The sequence below is a fragment of the Hemitrygon akajei genome, chromosome 6 (assembly GCF_048418815.1).
Source record: "Hemitrygon akajei chromosome 6, sHemAka1.3, whole genome shotgun sequence".
Lineage (NCBI taxonomy): Eukaryota > Metazoa > Chordata > Chondrichthyes > Myliobatiformes > Dasyatidae > Hemitrygon > Hemitrygon akajei.
In genome coordinates, this window is record NC_133129.1 from 60436748 (window position 1) to 60451783 (window position 15036).

Consider the following 15036-nt stretch of genomic DNA (forward strand, 5'->3'; position numbering starts at 1 on the left):
TAAACTTGGATCAGTGAAGGACGTTCAACAGCTGTGGCAGGGCTTGAATGCTATTACCTACTACAAACTGAAATCAAGGTGGCAACAGGGCTTAGCTTCCAGATGAGCTCAATGCCGTCTATGCTCACTTTGACCGACAAAACATGGAGGAACCCTTACGAACTCCCAGAGCCCCCAATGACCCTGCAATTTCAGTTTCTGAGGCTGACGTGATAGCACCCTTATGGAGGGTGAACCTGAAGAAAACATCTGGCCCAGAAGGAGTACCTGTGCTGCTCAACTGGCTGGAGTGGTCATCAAATATCTTTAACTTCTCACTTTGGTAGTCTGAGGTACCCACCTGCTTCAAGCAAATTTCAATTATACCGGTGCCTAAGAAGAATGCAGAAACCTGCCTTAATGACTATCGTTCAATAGCAATTAGATCTACAGTGAAGTATTTTGAGAACTTGGTGATGAAATGTATCAACTTCTGCCTGAGAAGCGACTTGGATCCTCGTGGCAAAACAGTTCCACAACAGATGCCATTTCATTGGCTCTTCACTCAGCCCTGGAACAGCTGAACAGCAAAGATGCATACACCAGGATGCTCTTTATTGAAAGCATCTCGGAATTTAATTCCATCACCCCTTCAAAATTAATCATAAGCTTCAAGACCTTTGCCTCAATTCCTCCTTGTGCAATTGGATCCTCAATTTCCTCAGTTGCAGACCCCATTCAGTTTGGATTGAACAACATCTTCTCCACAACCTCCTTCAGCACAGATGCACCATAAGCCTGTGTGTTTAGGCCTCAGATCTACTCACTTTACACTTTGACTGCGGTGCTAAGCACAGCTCCATATTTAAGTTTGCTGATGACACCACTGCCACTGGTGGAATCAAAGGTGCTGATGAATCAGCATATAGGAGGGAGATGTAAAATCTGGCAAGAATGGTACTACAACAAACACCTCTCACTCAATGTCAGCAAAACCAAGGAGCTGATTATTGACTTCACGAGGAGGAAACCAACGGTCCATAAGCCAGTCAGAGGAAGAAAAAACAAGCTCTGACAAACTTCTATAGGTATGCGGTGGAGAGTATGTCGATTGGCCTGCATGGATACACCAATGCCCTTGTACAGAAAATACTACAAAAAGTAGTGGATACAGTCCAATTAATCATGGGCAAAGCCCTCCCATGCACTGATCCCATCTACACGAAGTGCTGTTGCAAGAAAGCGGCATCAGTCATCAAGGGCTCCATGACACAGGCCATGCTCTCCTTGCTGCTGCTATCAGTATGAAGGTCCATGAGCCTCAGAACTCACCACCAGGATCAGAAACAGTTATTACACCTCAACCATCAGGCTTTTGAACCAGTATGGATATCTTCACTCAATTTCACTCGTCCCCACACTGAACTGTTCCCACTACCTATAGACTCACTTTCAAAAACTGTTCATCTAACGATCTCAATATTTATTGCTTATTTATTTCTATTAATTTTTAAATTTTGTATTTGCGCAGTTTGTTGTCTTTTGCACTTGGGCTGTTTGTCCAACGTGTTGGGTGTGATCTCTCCTTTATTCTTTATGGTTGTTAGATTTACTAAGTATGCCTGCAAGAAAACCAATCTAAGGGTTGTAAATGGTGACTTTGATAATAAATGTATTTCAATGTTAGAAGCAGCAATACTAAAGATGGTTATTACTCTCACAGAAAATTGGTGCAATTATCATCCAATCTTGTAACAAAAATACTGCTGCTTTAATGGAAAATTTTCTGAAGTCAGGGAAAGTAGAATCAAAACCCAATTTATCATGGTTATCTCTCAAAACACTTTTTCTATTCCTCTGCTTTTAAAAAAGTACTCTCTATTGAGAACTAACATGCCACTCAGACAGCAGATGATCTTCACATTCCCAGAACTGGTGAATCATAGTTGGCACCTCTTAGTCTTAGCCAATCTGGCCTATATGTGGATCCAAACCCTGTTTATGGTTGATTCTTAAAGGAAAATGAGGAATTTGTAACACTGGCATTGCTAGGGACATCAGCATCTCATGAATAAATTGCATAAGGTTTCAGTCAAGTTGACTGGAGTTGAATTGGATGTTACAATTATGAAAATTTGAAGACAAACCTTGAAAGTCAGATGGAACAGGTGGGCTGGCGATGATAACCAATCAGCTTCCCACGACACACACCAATTCACCAATGAAGCTTTGTGTATTTTTCAGCTACTTCCAGGTTTAACTAGAGGACTATTTATTCTGGGCTATAGAAAAGCTACTGGATAAAGACATATTATCTTGAGGGCTGGTAGGACTAGAATTCATTTTTACCCATCTAATCTTACTTTTAACCCTGCATCTTTCTGTAGCCCAACTTCCACCAAGGGGTTGTCAATCAGAGCATTTCTCTGCAAGATTAAGAAATTCTCCCTTCCCTCATTCATTGGGCATCCACTATCCTGGCTTCAGGCTCCATATCTGGTCCAGGACTGTGGATATTGCATGCAATGATAAGTTAACTCTAACAACTTGAATAGCATCCAGACGGAGAGTATGTTTGAAAGAGGGAAGCCTATATGCCAGAGCTCCTATATATCTGGACTTCTGAATTACCTGATTAATACCCCATTTACTGCTCACAAACATTACTGTGGACAGTACAGCAGTGTAGTGCCATCAATCAGCAAATGGGGTTCAATTCCTGCCACTGTCTGTCAGGTGTCATATATTTTCACCGTGAGTTTTTGCGTGCTCCAGTTTCCTCCCACATTCAAGACATATTGTATAGGTTAGCTTATTAAGTTGTGCCATGCTATGGTGGTGCTGGAAGACACTTATGGGCTGCCCCAGCACATTCCTGTATATGGACTGTGGTGGTTGTTGATGAAAGTGACACATTTTATTGTATGTTTGAATGTATATGTGACAAATAAAGCTAATCTTTAATCTCAATCTTTCAAAACCTACCATGTCCAAGAATATGGCCATCCGAGTTTAAAGGAAGCATTTCATAGATTTCAAAATAAAAAACACAAAATGCTGGCAGAACTCAGCTGGCCAGACAGCATCTATGGGAGAAGGTAATAACGACGTTTCGGGCCGAAACCCTTCATCAGGAGTGAAGTAACATGGGATGGTCGAGGGGGGATAAGAAGTGGGGGGAGGGATAAAGTAGAGAGCTGGGAAGTGATAGGCTGGAGGGAAATGGGCTCGGGGGAAGGTGGAGAATTATGGGAAATAAAAGAGAAAGAAAGGTAGGGCTAGGGGGAGAGATTATAGTGAGGGGGGAAAAAGAGAGAGAAAGAGAACCAGACTAAAATTATAGATAGGGATGGGGGTAAGGGTGGGGGGCAGGGATATCAACGGAGGTCAGTGAGTTGGATGTTCATGCCAGCAGGAAGGAGGCTACCTAGGCGGGAGATAAGGTATTGCTCCATCGACCTGCGTGTGGCCTCATCTTGATGGTAGAGGAGGCCATGGACAGACATGTCAGAGTGGGAGTGGTCTGTGGAATTGAAGTGTGTGGCCACAGGGAGATCCCGCCACTGCTGGAGGACCGAGCGCCGGTGTTCGGCGAAACGGTCTCCCAGTCTGCGGCGGGTCTCCCCAATGTATAAATGGCTACATCGGGAGCACCGGATACAGTATATCACCCCAGTTGACTCGCAGGTGAAGTGGTGCCTCACCTGAAAGGACTGTCTGGGGCCTGGGATGGTGGTGAGGGAAGAAGTGTGGGGGCAGGTGTAGCACTTCTTCCGTTTGCAGGGATGAGTGCCCGGAGGGAGGTCCGTGGGGAGGGATGGGGGGAATGAATAGACAAGGGAGTCGCGTAGGGAGCGATCCCTGCGGAAAGCCGAGAGTGGGGGGGAGGGGAAGATGTAGTTGGTGGTGGGATCGTGTAGGAGGTGGCAGAAGTTACGGAAGATTATGCGTCGGATCTGTAGGCTGGTAGGTGATAAGTGAGGACCAGGGGGACTCTATCCCTGGTGGGCTGGCAGGGGGATGGGGTGAGGGCAGAGGTGCGTGAAATACGGGAGACGCGATGGAGGGCAGAGTTGATAGTGGACGAAGGGAAGCCCCTTTCTTTAAAAAAGGAAGACATCTCCTTTGTCCTAGAATGTTCATCTCTAATTGCCGTCGGGACATTAACCGTCTCGACTTCACCACCCCTTGCTCCAATTCCAATCTTACCCCCTCTGAACGCTCTGCTCTCCATTCCCTCCGCAACAATCCCAACCTTACCATTAAACCCGCTGATAAGGGGGGTGCTGTTGTCGTCTGGCACACCGACCTGTACATAGCGGAGGCACAATGACAACTCGCTGACACCTCCTCTTATCTACCCCTGGACCATGACCCCACTAGGGAGCACCAGTCCATTGTCTCCCAAACCATTTCCGATCTCATCAGCTCGGGAAATCTCCCATCCACGGCCACCAAACTTAATAGTTCCCATACCCCGCACTTCCCGTTTCTACCTCCTACCTAAGATTCACAAACCTGCCTGTCCAGGCAGACCCATTGTCTCTGCTTGCTCCTGCCCCACTGAACTCATTTCTGCCTATCTCGACACTGTTTTATCTCCCCTTGTTCAATCCCTTCCCACCTATGTCCGTGATACTTCCCATGCTTTACATCTCTTCAAAGATTTCAAGTTCCCTGGCTCCCACCGCCTCATTTTCACCATGGACGTCCAGTCCCTATATACCTCTATCCCCCACCAGAAAGGTCTCCAAGCTCTCCGTTTCTTCCTGGATTCCTGACCCAGCCAGTCACCTTCTACCACCACTCTTCTCCGCCTCGCGGAATTAGTCCTCACCTTTAACAACTTCTCCTTTGGCTCCTCCCACTTAATCCAAATTAAAGGTGTAGCCATGGGCACCCGCATGGGTCTTAGCTATGCCTGCCTTTTTGTCGGCCATGTGGAGCAATCTATGTTCCAAGCCTACACCGGTATCTGTCCTCCTCTTTTCTTGCGTTTTATCGATGACTGCATCGGTGCTGCTTCCTGCACGCATGTTGAGCTCGTTGACTTCATTAACTTCGCCTCCAACTTTCACCCCGCCCTCAAATTCACCTGGTCTATTTCCGACACCTCCCTCCCCTTTCTAGATCTTTCTGTTTCTATCTCTGGAGACAGCCTATCCACCGACGTCTACTACAAACCTACTAACTCCCACAGCTACCTAGACTATTCCTCCTCCCACCCGGTCTCCTGCAAAAATGCTATCCCTTTCTCTCAATTCCTCCGACTCCGCTCTCAGGATGAGGTCTTTCATTCTAGGACAAAGGAGATGTCTTCCTTTTTAAAGAAAGGGGCTTCCCTTCGTCCACTATCAACTCTGCCCTCCATCGCGTCTCCCGTATTTCACGCACCTCTGCCCTCACCCCATCCCCCTGCCAGCCCACCAGGGATAGAGTCCCCCTGGTCCTCACCTATCACCTTACCAGCCTACAGATCCAATGCATAATCTTCCGTAACTTCCGCCACCTCCTATGTGATCCCACCACCAACTACATCTTCCCCTCCCCCCCACTCTCGGCTTTCCGCAGGGATCGCTCCCTACGCGACTCCCTTGTCCATTCATCCCCACCATCCCTCCCCACGGACCTCCCTCCGGGCACTCATCCCTACAAACGGAAGAAGTGCTACACCTGCCCCCACACTTCTTCCCTCACCACCATCCCAGGCCCTAGACAGTCCCTTCAGGTGAGGCACCACTTCACCTGCGAGTCAACTGGGGTGATATACTGTATCCGGTGCTCCCGATGTAGCCATTTATACATTGGGGAAACTCGCCGCAGACTGGGAGACCGTTTCGCCGAACACCGGCGCTCGGTCCTCCAGCAGTGGCGGGATCTCCCTGTGGCCACACACTTCAATTCCACAGACCACTCCCACTCCGATATGTCTGTCCATGGCCTCCTCTACTGTCAAGATGAGGCCACACGCAGGCTGATGGAGCAACACCTTATCTCCCGCCTAGGTAGCCTCCTTCCTGCCGGCATGAACATCCAACTCACTGACCTCCGTTGATATCCCTGCCCCCCACCCTTATCCCCATCCCTATCTATTATTTTAGTCTGGTTCTCTTTCTCTCTCTTTTTCCCCCCTCACTATAATCTCTCCCCCCAGACCTACCTTTCTTTCTCTTTTATTTCCCATAATTCTCCACCTTCCCCCAGCCCATTTCCCTCTAGCCTATCACTTCCCAGCTCTCTACTTTATCCCTCTCCCCCACTTCTTATCCCCCCTCAACTATCCCATGTTACTTTACTCCTGATGAAGGGTTTCGGCCCGAAACGTTGTTATTACCTCCTCTCATAGATGCTGTCTGGCCTGCTGAGTTCTGCCAGCATTTTGTGTTTTTTATTTATTTCCAGCATCTGCAGATTCACTCGTGTTGGCATAGACTTCAAAATATTGTTTTGCATCAATGAGCTAGAAATAATACAAATTCTACACTGTTAATTATTGCTGCACCAGCTTGTTTAGCAGGAGTTCCTCTAGTCCAATGACATCCGGAGTATTTGAAGAATTTCAATGACCTTGCTATTTTACTTTAATATTATTTTATCGGATTTGCCCTTCGTTCCTGTACATCTAGAAATGTTTGTTTCATCAGATGCTGCAAATTCAAAGAAATATACCACAGTAAGTAGGACATCAATTATTTTTAGATGAATTTTACAGGCTTTGCAAATTGCAAGAAAGTTACCTTGGTAAGCAGGACATCCTGAGTATTCTTAAATGAAGTTTGACATTTTCCAGCTTGCAACTGAGATGTATTCTGATCTTTCTGGAAAATCAAATTTGAAATCATATTTTATTAATAATATAATACTAAAAGCCATAAACAGCATATCCAAAATTCTACTATTACACTGGAAGAAAGCAACTGAACCTCAAATAGCTATTGCTGTAGAATTCATAAAGCAATTTTCATTACATGCTTCACGATTCCATCTTCTCCATTTTGTGTCTGAAAAGCTCAGCATAGTTCTCAAAACACATATATACTATCTCCAAAGGGCAGAAACACATTTTCCCTTTTAGGTTCATATGGGTTTTGCATATTTTGTATTAGAGATACAGCATGGTAAAAGACCCTTCTGGCCAAACGAGTCTGCTCTGCCCAATTACACCTGAGTCCAATTAATTTACCCACCTGTAAGTCTTTGGAATGTGGGAGGAAACCAGGCCGCCATAGAGAATATGTGCAAAATCCTCACAGACAGCAGAGGAATTGACCCTGGGTCCCTGGCACTGTAATAGTGTTATACTAACTGCTATGCTAACATGCAGCCCAACTTCATATCTTCATGTTCAATAACCCTCACAGAAATCCTGTTAAATACATTGTTCTTAACAATTCTTTCTTAATGAAGAGAAATTTATGTAACCACTACTTAATTATTAGAACTCCCAACTATAAATAAGATAATTTTTATCTTCTTACTTTGTAGGTTATTATAGATGGCTTTGAATGTCTGAGACATTCACGAATAATTGTAGTATTGTTGTCTGAATTATGTGTGCAGTGTGGCTTTGACACATTGATTAGGAATAGTTGACAGATGCTGTTTTCATCCTCATCTTTTATCTTGAAATCCAAATTCAGACCTTTTTTCAAGAATAGCAGGTTATTAGCCAGTTATTCAGAGGCCAGTGAGTCTAAATTCAGTGGCAGGGAAGGCACTGGAAAAATATCCTGAGGAACAAGATAAAACTACAATTAGAAAGCTGGGGCTTGATCCGGGTTAATCAGCACTGCTTTGCTAATGGGAGATCCTGTCTATTTTTATTGAGCTTTCAAAGAACTAACAAAATATACTGAACAGTGCAGTGTGATTGATGTTTCATCTATTTTTATTTTATTTAGATATGTAGATATACAGGTCCTTTTGGCCTTTCAATCTACTCTGCTAGCCTACCATGGGATTATTTACAGTGACCTAAAAAACCCAATAACCAGTGCATCTTTGGACTATGGGGGGAAACCAGAGCACCCAGTGGAACCCTGAACATTCCACAAGGAGGATGTACCAACTCCTTACACAGGATGCCAGTACTGAACTTCAAAATCGATGCCGCAAGCTTTAATGGTGTCGCATTGACTGCTTCGTTACAATAGCACCTATGTTGTCACATAGACTTCAGTAAGGCCTTTGAAAAGACAGGATGATCCAAAAACTCAACAGCCTTTGGAATCTAAGACAAGTTGGCAACTTGGGTCCCAGAGCTGGTGTGGTAATGGGAAATAGAAGATGATTATGGAAGGTATTTTTTTTCTGATTGGAAGCCAGTGATCAGTAGTTTATAGAACAATACAGCAGTATTGACCCTTCAGCCCACACTGTTGTGTCAACCTTTCAACTTACTCCAAGATCAATTTAACTCTTCCTTCCTGTATAGCTCTCCATTTTTCTTTCATCCATGTGCCTATCTAGAGTCTCTTGGATGTCTCTAATGTACTACCACCACCCCCGGTAACACATTCCACATACTACTACTTAAAAAAACCCGATACCCTTTCATATTTTACTCCAATCGTACTTAAATTATGCCCTCTTGTATTAGCTATTTCCACCCTGAGGAAAAAGCGCTGGCTGGCCATTCTATCAAAGTCTCTTATCTTATACACCTCTCTCAAATCACTCCTCAATCAAAACTTCATCATGACAATGTTGATGGGATCCTTACGGTTTGTCATATGCATTAATAGTTTGGGTATGAATGCAGGAGGCAGGGTTAGTAAGTTTGAAGATGACACAAACATTGGTGGTATTACTGACAGTGAGAAGGACAGCTCCAGAAGGATGATAATGATCATTTGGTAAATTAAGTTAAGCAACGACAGATGGAATTTAATCTTTATAAATGTGAAGGAAAAGGTAGGATATACAACAACGAATGTAGGGCCCTGGGCAGTACTGAGGTAGATCACATCCTGTACCGCACATCCTGGTGTGCAGCATGAGCAGGTGGCAGAACAGATACTGCATGTAGATAAAGCAGATTAGGCGGCTTATAAGACGATGGCCTTCATTTTGTGGACATAGAAGATAAGAGCATGGAGATTGTTGTAAAAGTGTATAAAACTTTAATTAGACACAGCTGGAGGATTGTATGCAGATCTGATCACCAAGCTATAAGGAAGGATGAGATACCACATGAGAGGGTGCTGGATATTGTTTGGAATGTAACATTTCAGTTATAGGGAGAGACAAGAATAAAGCTAGGTTTACTTTCCTTGAGCAGAGGGGGAATCTGATAGAAGTGAATGAGGGGCATAGACAGGGTGAATAATTAAGAACATTCTCCCATAACACAGATATCTAGAATCAGATGGCAGAGGTTTACAGCAAGGAGTAAGAGAATAGAGGGGGTTTGATAAATACTTATTTCATCTATAGGGTGGCTGTAGACACTTTCAGGAAGACACTTCCTGAAAGTGGCGAATGCATGTACACACATAGCACTTAGATAAGCACTTGAATTAAAAATTCATAGAAGACTATGGACCAAGTGCTGGTAAAAGGGACCTGTATCGGTAGGTAATTGAGGTTTGGCATGTAGATAGAGAACTGTAAAGCAGGTTTCTGTGCTCTATGACTCCTTGACAGACCTCACAGTCATATTTTTAAATCCTAAGTACCGCAAAGCAAGTTTTAACTGCTACACATAGTAGTTTTACATTGTTCTGTAAAAACAACAGAGAACTGAAAAGGAACTTTCTGATGATAACAATATAAGTTATTTACATGAATTTACTGGAAATTGAACAAGCATTTTTACCTCCTGCTGGCTTCCTGGAGTGGACATGAAGTCAGGCGATTTTACAGGACTGACTGCCATTTGACTGACTGCATCTGTGCTTCTGTAAAAGAAATGCAAACACTTGTGATAAATTATTTTATAAACTCATTTTGCTCTAAGTTATTCAATCATTCTATGCTGCTTTCAAAGATAACATATTCCAGTCAGATTTGCTCCTGTGTATGCACTCCAGTTAAAAACTTCCATTTAGATTTGGAAAATGTAAATTTTAGATTATAGCATAACGTGAATACCTTCTGGAAAATAGTCTATTGTAAGAGAGAACAGACACAGTTAGGGGTGAAGTGCATGATATATAACCTTCAATAACTCTGTAGCCATTGAAAACTTGCTTTGTATTTTTTATAATTATATTTCAGTTGGAAGCACTCTCACCTGCAAGTCCGAAAATTGTTTCAACTTTCACTGTAGAATCTTCAGTTCAGAATCTCAGGTAGCATTCCACAGTAGGATGTGATTCACTGACATTAATACTTTATTTAAGATGAGACCTTGGATCAAAGCCTTCAACAAAAAATGTCCTCTAGCACCTAGCACAGTTCTCCTTTTGGACTAATTGATTTTGATTTTTATAACAGTTGCAGAATTAATTTAACTAACAGAAAAAAATGAACCAGCAATTAACTTGAAAGCAGCTGGCAATTTTTATAGATTAGTTTGTACTTAATGCTTTTACAGCTGCATAAAGATAGGATCCAGGCTGGAGTTTGGAGTTTCCAGATAGTAGCACTGATGTGAAATTAGTATTCTGTGCTGCATTTTGTCGCATTGGCTGTTAAGAATAGTCTCGACAGACACTTCAGCAAGATGTTGTCTGACACAATTCAGGGCAAACTTGTAGCAATTTGATCCCTAAACAATACCAAGTACCAAGCACCATGTACCCACAGTAAAATGTTGCTCCAATGTGCTATTTGAGGTGTTACGAAGGATGAACAGCTCTGATGGGCAAAAGGGTGCAAGGTTGCCCATGTCCCCCTCCTCTGGGAGAATTACAAACCGTTACTGTTGCCAGGCTGTTAATGAGAGAGAAAGAGATGGAACAAAACATACTGGGACTGGAACATTTGCTTCAGACAAGGGCGAGATAACACCGGGGGAGAGAGACCATATTATGACTCCTGTAAGACTCACGGCTCCGGAGAGGGCTGTTTACTTGGTACTATTCTGTTCATTAAAATTCCTCAGTGGACAGCCGGAGTGGGCTGGTTTGATGGGCTAAACCATTCAAAACTGATTGACACCTGAGACCCCGTGAGTAGGGATAAAAGTGAGGTCTGGGGAGACACCCCTCAGACGCACCAAGAGACACACTAGTGAGCACTGTTTAAGTGTTGGAACCCACGAGAGAAGTGTGGGGCATCGGAGACCGAAAGAAGGATCGGTCAATTTTAACTCACAGTGTTTATAGCGAGGCCGGTGGGGGCTTGTGTGTGTGTCCACTCTTGCCTGGGTGACGAGTCCACCATAGAAGAATGGTCTAGCTAAAGGACAGAGGGGTCATACCTGAATGGCCACGACAACACATCGATGGATCAAGATCGTAAAGGAAGGTTTGACTGGCTGTCACTGTTTGATCTCTCTCTCTCTCTCTCTCCCCCCAACAATTACAACACATCGACCAACAACCACCTCAGCCTGTATGAACTGAACTGAACTTTATATTCACATATGACAATTCATTACCCCCTAGACATCGATAGAGTTTGTTTATTATTGATTATTATTATACCCACACTTTTAGGTTTAGTATTGCTAACGTGTATTATCTGTATATTTGCATTGTTGATATTGATTTGTATATTTTACTAATAAACACTGTTTTGAAAATAGTACCAGACTCCAACGGACACTTCTATCTTTGCTGGTTAGACACCCAGTTACGGGGTACATAACAGAGGCAAGACTGACTTAAAAGAAAAGAAAGGTACTGATGCAATACCCAAATTCAGATGGTATTAAATATGTAATGGGACAGCACAAAATATTTTAGTTGTGTGTTTGCATGCACTTTTATATCAATAATTTAACACATTCAGAAAAAAATCAAACATACCTGATAAAAATAATTTTGACTTTTGAAGGTGCACTTTTGATTATTGAAGAAGCATTCTGATGACTACGTCCGTACAGTAGCTGCCCATTTATCTGCGAGGAAAGTAAATCACACAACTGTAAGATTAAGCTTTTACTCATCATGTCTGGCTATGTATTAAGTACCAAAAAATTCCACTATGCAGTGGGACTAGGGTTTAGAGTTCAGTTCTTTTAGAACTGACATCAATCTTTTTAATTCAAGCTATTTTTTTATTAACAGCAAGGACACAATATCAGCTTGTTTGCTTTTAAAGTACTGACAGTTGGCAAAAATCATAAAAGTGAAGTTTGAAAACTTTTGGAAACAATATTGGAATGATTTGGTCTTTTTTTGATATGGAATCAGATCTTTCTGTGTTGTGTAAAATTGGTATTAAGTGTACAAAATTAAGGGTCAATATACAGCTAGGTATTCACAATCCCATTACATATTAGCTCTAAAACTCCTGTCAAGCTGACAAGAGGAAATTATAACCAGAGATAAAAGGTGCTTTATATTTAAATTAAAAAGCTGATAAACAAAGCAGAAAGGGAGCAGTGGGGAATAACTCAACTCCTGTTTAACTCCTAAGGATACAGTGCCTTCTGGAAGCTGACCAAAAGAGATTCAAGAGGCCAATTCCTGGTATGAGAATGCTGAGTGGCTAAAGAGATAGATATTCATTGGAGTTTAGAATAATGAGGTGCAATCTTGTTCAAACATTAAGATTTTTACAAGACAGAGTAGATATGTTTCTGGTAGTGTGAGGATCTTAAATGAGGGAACATTTACAAGATCAGAGAGTGGATTATTTAAAGTGAAGTGGTTAAGAATAATTTCTCAAAGAGAATGATGAATCTCCCTCTATGGAGGTTTGTTAAGGCTATATTATGGGGGGGGTGTGTATTTTGAGAAAATATATAAATGTTTGAAATATTAGAGAATTGAGGGTTACAGGACATTAGCACAGAAGAGGCAAGACCTGGGACAAATAAGCCATTATCATATTGAATGATGAGCAAGCACCCGCCCCCCCTTAAACTTACATCAGTTGCACAGCAGTTTCAAACTCCTGAAAATGCACATCACACACAACCTCCCGTAGTCCCAGAACATATTCTACACAGTTAAGAAAGCTCATCAATGCTCCCTCTTCCTGAAGAGAGCTGGACTTTGCACATCCATATTCACGTCATTCTACAGAAGTGTAGTAGAGAGCATCCTAACAAGATGCATCACTGCATTGTGCAGAAATGCACTGCAGTGGACACGAAGGGTAGTCAAAACTATTCCACTCATCACCAGTACCAGCCTGTACATCAAAAAGAAAATAAACAGAGAAAAGGTCCTGGCAAAGGACCAGTAGCATCATGAAATATCTTACAGCGTGTTATACTGAGATTGTTTTTTTTAAATGAACAGACCATCAAATGAGAGTAAGTCATAATTTATTTGAACCTTGATAACTAAGTTAATGTATCTGGCTGTTCCATCTCTTGGTTACACGAGTGCCATGTGATTATACATTGAAAGGCATGCTTACCTCCAGCAATTCATCTGCGATCTGCAACCTGCCGTCTTTGCCAGCTGCTCCATTTGCATCAATGCCGACAACAAAGACACTCATTCGGGATCGGTCCTTGTTGCCAGCAAGACTGAGACCCAGGCCACTCTTCCCCTTCTCCAGTTCAATCATATGGAGTTCACCCATCAGGCTTCCATAGCGTTGTTTGATCTTCCCTTCAGGCATAAAAGTCAAGTAAAATATTCACCATCTTCACTTTCTACTTGAATAATTTATAATTATATGCAACCCACCACTTGAATAACGCGAGTTTCAACTTGACGACCAATTTTATTTTGAAATAATTTCATCAGCTTGCACCATGTTGCCTGCTAATATTTGACAGGGCAAGAGCACACGAGTTTCTCATTACATTGGAAGCATATTTAAATGATTTTATTCCTTCAGGGCATGTAGGCATGACTCATAGGCTCATTGGTCATCAGCTCTTTGATGCCGGAATATAGAAGACATAAGTGAGCTGGAAATCAGATACTGATTCAATTGATCTGCCCAGCCAATGGATTCAATGGTGGCAAAGCACTCGCGTGCTGAGAACTACAGGATGCACTTTGTATCTGGCTGTTAGCTTTACTCTCGAGAGGAATAATCTATCGACAGTGACATATTAGAATGGGGTTCATTACCCTTCTGGATAAAACTACAGTGACTGCGTTCTTTTCCTTAATTTTATTTTAATTAATAGTTGCTGTTTCAATGCACTGTTAAATTTATTTTTCAGATAACCATAGATTTAAACAAAAATACTGTAAAACAGTTAGCTTGAAATATTCAAAGGCATTTGCATACTGTTTTAAAACAAGCAAGCTGTCAGAGGCTTGAGGCATCTAGCAGCAGGACGGCAGCTGAGTTAGACAGTATCTTGTAAAAGTATTTAGACCCCAACCCTTTGTTCACATAAGTGAGTATTACAACCAGGGATTTTGATCAACTTAACTGAGAAATTTTATTTGTGAGGCACATGCTCCTTCTTTTCACAGAAGATCCCCAAAAAACAGGGAAAATAGTAAAACATGAAAAACTAAAAATTCAAAAGCTGAAATGTCATCCGTTGAGAAGTATTCATCCCCCTTTACTCAGTATTTAGTTGAACCATTGTTCACAGGTATTACAACCAGTAGCATTTTGGATAACTTTCTTTTAGTTTTGCACATGATTGAGCAAGATTTGCCCATTCCTCCTGTGCCAGGTTAGTTGGGAAGCAAGGGCAGACAGCAATCTTCAGGACTTGCCAGAGATGTTTGATCAGGTTAAGGCCAGGACTTTGACTGGGGCACTCAACAGTTCCTTCATTTTAACACTCCACTGTTGTTCTGGCAGTACGCTTTGGGTTGTTGTCCTGCTGAAAGATCAACTTTCTGCCCCGCTTTCTGGCAGAGGCTAGTAGGTTTTTATTCATTCATCTTCCCATCAATCCTGACCAGATTTTCAGTCTCTGCTGCTGAAAAGTATCCCTATAGCACAGTCCTATCTCCACCATACTTAAGTCTCGACTGACCGCAAGACTTCCTTCCACATCTTTAAAGTATCTTCAAA

At 42.4% G+C, this 15036-nt stretch overlaps 1 protein-coding gene across 8 annotated transcripts in view; it reads right to left on the reverse strand.

Annotated features, from left to right (window-relative positions):
* Nucleotides 1-15036, reverse strand: part of LOC140729083 (multiple PDZ domain protein) — a 224435-nt gene that overhangs the window by 62127 nt on the left and 147272 nt on the right. For all 8 annotated transcript variants that reach the window (XM_073048416.1, XM_073048413.1, XM_073048414.1 and 5 more), the window contains 4 exons: nt 13459-13655; nt 11895-11986; nt 9797-9878; nt 6717-6797 (listed from right to left, as the gene is read on the reverse strand). In XM_073048416.1, the coding sequence (XP_072904517.1) occupies nt 6717-6797; nt 9797-9878; nt 11895-11986; nt 13459-13655 (452 nt within the window). The remainder of the gene's footprint in view (nt 1-6716; nt 6798-9796; nt 9879-11894; nt 11987-13458; nt 13656-15036) is intronic.